Source organism: Oncorhynchus kisutch, linkage group LG23, assembly GCF_002021735.2.
Source record: "Oncorhynchus kisutch isolate 150728-3 linkage group LG23, Okis_V2, whole genome shotgun sequence".
Taxonomy (NCBI): domain Eukaryota; kingdom Metazoa; phylum Chordata; class Actinopteri; order Salmoniformes; family Salmonidae; genus Oncorhynchus; species Oncorhynchus kisutch.
The window spans coordinates 22,655,743-22,662,619 of record NC_034196.2 but is presented as its reverse complement, the minus strand read 5'-3'; the positions used below and the strand labels follow the sequence as shown (position 1 = coordinate 22,662,619).

Below are 6,877 nucleotides of genomic sequence, written 5' to 3'. Positions count from 1 at the left end.
CATCCACAGCTGCACTGCACCTCAAATTGACTCAAATGATGTCAATTAGCCTATCAGAAGCTTCTAAAGCCATGACATCATTTTCTGGAATTTTCCATGCTGTTTAAAGGCACAGTCAACTTAGTGTATGTAAACTTCTGACCCACTGCAATTCTGATACAGTGAGTTATAAGTGAAATAATCTGTCTGTAAACAATTGTTGGAAAAAATACTTGTGTCATGCACAAAGTAGATGTCCTAACCGACTTGCTAAAACTATAGTTTGTTAACAAGAAATTTGTTGGAGTGGTTGAAAAACAAGTTTTAATGACTCCAACCTAAGTGTATGTAAACTTCCGACTTCAACTGTATATTGAGATGCAGGTGGATGTGTTCTCTTTCTCGCCCGTGTTTAAGAGGGATACGGGGACAGGGAACGCCGCTCCCCTCCTAACTACGATGAGTCAGAACCTGAAGAAACATTCCGGATCTTTGTGGCTCTGTTTGACTACGACCCCCTGTCCATGTCTCCCAACCCGGACGCAGCAGATGAGGAACTGCCCTTTAAAGAGGGCCAGATCATCAGGGTGGGTGTCACACACAGTGCTAGGCCATACGAGGAGATATATTGTGCTTGTGTTTGAAAACAATGAGGTACAGTATAAAACATAATTGAAAATAGACTTTTCCTTCTGCCATCTGTTTTGTTTTGCTTCCAATCAATCCTGTTAAATTTTTCTCCCTCCCCTCTCACTCTCCCTTGCTTTCTGTCTCTCGCTCGCTTGTTCACTCTCGCTCTCTCTTTCCAGGTATATGGTGATAAGGACACTGATGGTTTCTACCGAGGGGAGATCAGGGGAGGCAGGATGGGGCTCCTGCCCTGCAACATGGTGTCAGAGATCAGGGCTGAAGATGAGGAGACCATGGACCAGCTCATCAAGCAGGGCTTCCTCCCACTCAACACACCAGTGGATAAAGTTGGAATAGGTAACCACAGAACTATAAGGAATAGAACAGACATCCTCATTCAAGTCAATGATTCCGTAACGGGTGGACTGGGAGCCATTTTGACTGTACCCATTTCATATTTTTCTAGGTAACATACTGGGCAGGGCACACGTATCTCTCTATGACACCACATATATATATCTGTTACTATATCACCTCCTGTCCTGGCGTGTCCTCTTGTTTCCTCTCACAGGGCAGGACAGACGAGGCCTCTGTCAGCATCAGGCCACCAGGAGGATGGTGGCCCTCTATGATTATGACCCCAGAGAGAGCTCCCCCAACGTGGACGTGGAGGTATTGACACACACACACACTGTACATACACACACACTGTACATACACACACACACTGTACATACATGTAACCAGATAGACAGACATTGTAAGGGTATTAATGACGTCTCTGTTTCCTGATAGGCTGAGTTGACTTTCTGTGCTGGTGACATCCTCGCTGTATTTGGAGAGATTGACGAAGACGGGTTCTACTATGTGAGTATGCCTCTTTTCTGGGTTCCGTGATGTTACTAGTAGCATTATTATACAGGGCAATTCAAAGGTTGTAAAAGTCAGATGTTTTAGTTCTGTATTTTTAAGAAATACCATTGGCTCAACTGCCTGCTCATACACATAGTATGTCCTCTTGCCCAGGAGAGGGCTCTTTCCCTCAGGTTTGACCATCAGAGTTCAATGGATCTAGCCATGGTTCTCATCCCCACTGCACCCTCCTCTCTTCTCTCTGCAGGGTGAAATCAATGGCCACCGTGCCCTCGTCCCCTCCAACTTTCTGGAAGAAGTGCCTGACGACGTGGAGGTGTACCTGACGGACACTCCATCCCGCTACGCCCAGGATGAGCCCGCCAACCGGGCCGAGGCCAAAAGGGTACATCGCCGCTCTCAGCGCTAGTCCCTCTGTCCATCCATCCTCCGTCTCTCTTGATTTACGCCTCGCTTCCTCCACTTGCCGTCTGTGTTCTGTGTGTGTGTGTGTGTTGTCCGTGTGTGTGTGTTGTCCGTGTGTGTGTGTTGTCCGTGTGTGTGTGTGTGTGTGTGTGTGTTGTCCGTGTGTGACAGTGGTGATGATACAAACCTTAGCCCCGGCTGGTGAAAGGGACGAACGCAGTCAAACCTTTCTGAGAGTTAGAAAGGAAGAAGCAAAGCCTGATGTGGACAGAGAGATAGAACACTTGAACTGTGCCCGTACGGGGTGGGTGATATTCACACCAGTGACATAAGAGAGTACAGATTTGAAATAGGCTAAAGTCATTCCGACACAGGAATATAGAAGGATCATTGGGTAACCTCTTTACACCAAAACACCAAACTCAACTCTGGATCCTGTGTCTATTAATAAGTGCTTTATGAACACCTGAAACTTTCCTGATTTCTACCAGTTGTACCCAAATGGACAGAAAGGATTTGAGTAAACTGTAGGGTTGGTAATATAGCAAAGCATGCCTTTTTCAAAAACAAACTCGATACCTTTTATATAATAGTAGACTTTGGCCCAACTGCTGTATTTCCTGGGAGAGGCTTTGATTCTTTTGTATACTGCATACACTTCCAATAATATATATTTTTCAGGCCTGATGAGAGTTGATAGATATGCCATGTTTGAACTAAACCAGAAGAAATAACAGCCACAGTGATACATCCATACTGTAATGGTACAATGGAACAATAAAAGCAGCAATAATTGTCATTTGCCGCCTGTGTTCATGTGCGTATTCTTGTTGTTTTTCTGTTCTGTTCTCATAGTCGTGTGTGGGTTGTACTGAAAATGAAACGTCGCCACATCTGATTTACTTTTTTTCCTCACCTGCTTTGGCAAATACAAACAGAAGAAGATTGTTCATTTCACGTCATAAATGGCTCTGTCTGCCTTGTACAGTACGTGAGCAACTAGAGATACCAGCCTGACAGATCTAATGCTGGGTATTGTGACTACACTTATGTTAAATGGTTCATTTGTAGCCAGTAAACATTCTGCTTACGCAGTCACAAAGTTTATAGCAATATGGTTATTCATGCTTGCACATTAAAGTTTGATATACTATTCTGTGTAATTAGGAAAGTGTTTCCCCTTACTTTTTAGTGTAACCAGAATGCTAATTTACAGCATAAATTAGAAAAATTGTTACAAATACATTTTTTGTAACAATTTATTGGAGTGATTTAATGCCTGCAAAGTAGTGGACTACTAATTATCTGTGAGATTGGTGCTCTATTTTGCTAACATAAAAGTTCCCTATATCTGTAGTTGTTGAAAAAACATTACTAATGGGAGCTGCAAATCCCCATTTGATTCAAAAATGATTCCTCTTTATCTTTGAGAGACCATTTTAAAGGTCCTAGATGAACTATATGGTAGCATACCATACTTTGATCGGTTGCCAGTCCAGCACATTAGGCAAGAGGGATGGTATCTACAGTTGTGTCCCTGAGTGTTGTATATTACTGTTGGTGTCCCTCATGATCAATGGACATATCAGAATCTGTGGTGTTGCGATGTTGTGTGCTCTATGTTTGATGGCTTCCTCCTCAGTGTTTGTGTGTGTGAAACCTCAGCAGCGCCACCAATGTCTTCAGTCCCCATCAACAGAAGGAGAGGGAGGTATTAAGGAATGATTTCAACAATAGCCCAAAAGGCAATACCTCATCCTTATTCTGAACCACTTTTATAAACATTAAGGGCTTGTTTCCCGGACACTAGTCCTGAACTAAAAACCTATTCCAATGGCAAATGTTTATTGAGCAAGCGTTTGAAGCTAAATCCTTGTCTGGGAAACCAGCCCTATTTGAAACATAAACGTTACGTAGGTATTTGACACACATTTAGTGGAAAACCTACAGTAAGTATAATGGTCTGCATTGACACTGTTCTCTTTTTCTTGGACTTTATGCAGAGTTATGTTTTCATACTTGTCTATATTGACAGCTAATGCTGAGAAGTCTGAAGGTCAGCACACACAACTTCAAATTCAAATATTATTGGAAATTGAATTAGACTGTAGAAATGTTTGGCATACCTAACCCTTCACTCTATTTAACACAACATATTTTACAGTCCATTTGGATATATAGCTTTACTGTTGATGGATAGGGCTACTCAGGTGACAGTGGGGTGATAAAGTGGTGTTGAGGGACACAATGCTGACTGTAGACTGTATGTACTATTGTAGCCCTACCTCAGAAAGAGAAAGAGTAGGCCACAGTGGACTACTGATTTCTTTGTAATGCACTGCCCCTACCCCCACCACCCTCCATGGCATTTCTCTTCAGGTAACCACGGATACCACAGAGAGCACGGCCCCGCCTGTCCGAGCGGCATCCCCCATGGTGCGTCCCGTGTGTCCCCCAGGCACCATGCGGCCCATCAGCCCCACCAGGGGCCCCAGGGACCTCCGAGACAACAAAAAGAAAAAGGGACTGCTCTCCAAGGGGAAGAAACTGCTCAAGAAGCTCTCTCCGGTTAAATAAACTGTTCCCAGCTGAGCCCAGTACTGTACATCACATACAGTACATGCAATCAAATCAGCTGATCGTACGCACACAACTACAATTGCAACATGTGTGTATGTATTACAGGACGATATATGTGAGCCTAATCTAATATATTCAGTGATACATGTTCTAATGATTAATACACATACTTACATGTACTTCGTGCCAAATTCAATGAGACCTTTGCTCACACATACTGTATAACTGTGATGTATTTGAGGTAGAGGGGAAAAAAGAGAACAAACTAGGATTTTCATGACATGGATTTTCATTTCCACTGTTTTCTTTAATCAAATGGAGATCAGGACGATGCTGCTAAACCATTTGTGTGCATTTGTTTCAAGCAGGGTAACAACAGAGTAGCCTATTTTTTTGTTTATTACAAATCTAACATTTCTATATGGTTTCCACAGCAATTGTGCAATTATAAGGTCTCCTACAGACATGACGTGGCAAAAAACATCAATGTTGTGGCAGTGAGATGTTGATGCCAGGAGAGACCATACTCCTGGAACACTGGAGCAACAACTATTGATGGCATTCTGTCAGTAATGCTGGCTGCTAATACAGAGGCTTTATTCAGTGCAATATATCACAGACAGGATGGTGACAAAGGGTTGAATCACTCACAGAACCTAGAAGTCTATAGGGTAGTTGGACACAGGGCATTACAGACAGGAGAAGGAGCTGCATTGGATAATACATTTGAACCATCTCAGTGGCCTTTATGAAAGCAATTCTAGCATGACTTTCCTCATTTTCTATGGTTGAACAAGGTTGTTTTTAGACTTACAAGTCTTTGCCAAAAACCCCTAGTGCGTCTCTGAAGCTTTGTTTGATAGAAATCTAAAATGTATGTTTGTTCGTTTCATTGCTGTCCAACTGTCATGAAACGCCTAGTTAAAGACAACCTTCTGTGTTTGCCTTCCAATTGCACAAAGGTGTGTTTTGTCTGATGAATGGAAAATAAGTAGTTCTCTGTGTGTATGGATGTGTTGAGGGTGTAGGCTATGTGTGTGAGTTTGTGTGCTCAGTGTGCATTCATGTCTGTGCATCCTTTATTTAAAAAGAGGACAAGTAGTTGAGTCATGTGATCTTAGTGGTGTGCTGCTAACTACATTGCCGGTGTAATATTCAGTTCTGTTGTCTGTCGAAGAGGGCCATTTTCCCCGCTCAGCCATTTCAGTAAAGATGTCTAGGTGTGCTCAAGATTCTGCACCGTTTACTTGTTTACACTCTTCTAGAACTCGTGACAACCTATTTCTGAAGTCAAGGGAAAGGGAGGGATGACCTACATACTGTACCTACAACCTCTAAACCAGTAGTCATGTGGCTTATGGGATAAATGAGTGCTAGGATGCATCCAGCTGATCCATTGACTGGAGAGGCTGTCATAGCCTTTAGACAAACATTGTCCTGTATTTTGACACCTTTCAGGACCATATATTAACCCATTTTCATAAACCATGATCCTATTCTGTAATAGTTTAACATTACTTCCGTTGCTGTACAGCCACAGTTTGATGGACATGATCATAATGGACAACATGTCAATCCATGACTCAAAATGACAGTGTTTTATTCTGACAGGGTCCTCTAAATTCCCATCAGCTAAGATATTTGAGTCAAGCATAATACCCTGCTGTATAATGATTACAGGGTTATTTTATGTTTATTAAAAAAAGAGAGAAAATCAAATGATGGATTGTCAAAAAGGAATGTACGAAATGTTCAGCGGGCAATATAGTACACGTTTAATTATCTGTCCAACGTTATGCATTATGTTATGCATCCATTTGTCAAAAGGTGTTAGTCATAATACCAAATCCTTTATTTGTAAATGGGTGTAGTGTCTATACTGTTGCTCTTTTGTACTTTTCTCCATTTATAGATAATTTCTAAATGTTTATACTTGATTTTCAGACTGCCTTTTTTTAGTGCATTGAGATTTATTCTTACTGTAAACAGTGCAAGCATTCTCCATGGTGTCCTCCAGATAAGATGTTTAAGTCTGCGGTTATGTGCTTGCTCCGTGAATCAAAGATACAAACAAAAAATAGACATCATTATTTATGGTGTGTGTGTGCATGTGCAAAAAAATACATTTTTTATCAAAAATAAATTTGATATTTTGTAGAATATTGTGTTTGGATTACTTTGGTGCATATTTACATTTGAGTCATTTAGCAGACGCTCTAATACAGAGAGATTTACAGTTAGTGCATTCATCTTAAGATAGCCAGGTGGGACAACCACATACAGTGGGGAGAACAAGTATTTGATACACTGCCGATTTTGCAGGTTTTCCTACTTACAAAGCATGTAGAGGTCAGTAATTTTTATCATGGGTACACTTCAACTGTGAGAGACGGAATCTAAAACAAAAATC

The 6,877-nt window shown here is 41.6% G+C and overlaps 1 protein-coding gene across 2 annotated transcripts in view; it reads left to right on the top strand.

Annotated features, from left to right (window-relative positions):
- LOC109868145 (RIMS-binding protein 2) overlaps positions 1 to 6,619 on the top strand; it is a 68,467-nt gene extending 61,848 nt beyond the window's left edge. For both annotated transcript variants that reach the window (XM_031803152.1, XM_031803151.1), the window contains 6 exons: positions 397 to 566; positions 789 to 966; positions 1,181 to 1,281; positions 1,405 to 1,476; positions 1,730 to 1,867; positions 4,267 to 6,619. In XM_031803152.1, coding sequence (XP_031659012.1) covers positions 397 to 566; positions 789 to 966; positions 1,181 to 1,281; positions 1,405 to 1,476; positions 1,730 to 1,867; positions 4,267 to 4,464 — 857 coding nt within the window. In that variant the 3' untranslated portion in view covers positions 4,465 to 6,619. The remainder of the gene's footprint in view (positions 1 to 396; positions 567 to 788; positions 967 to 1,180; positions 1,282 to 1,404; positions 1,477 to 1,729; positions 1,868 to 4,266) is intronic.
- Positions 6,620 to 6,877: the final 258 nt, after the last annotated feature.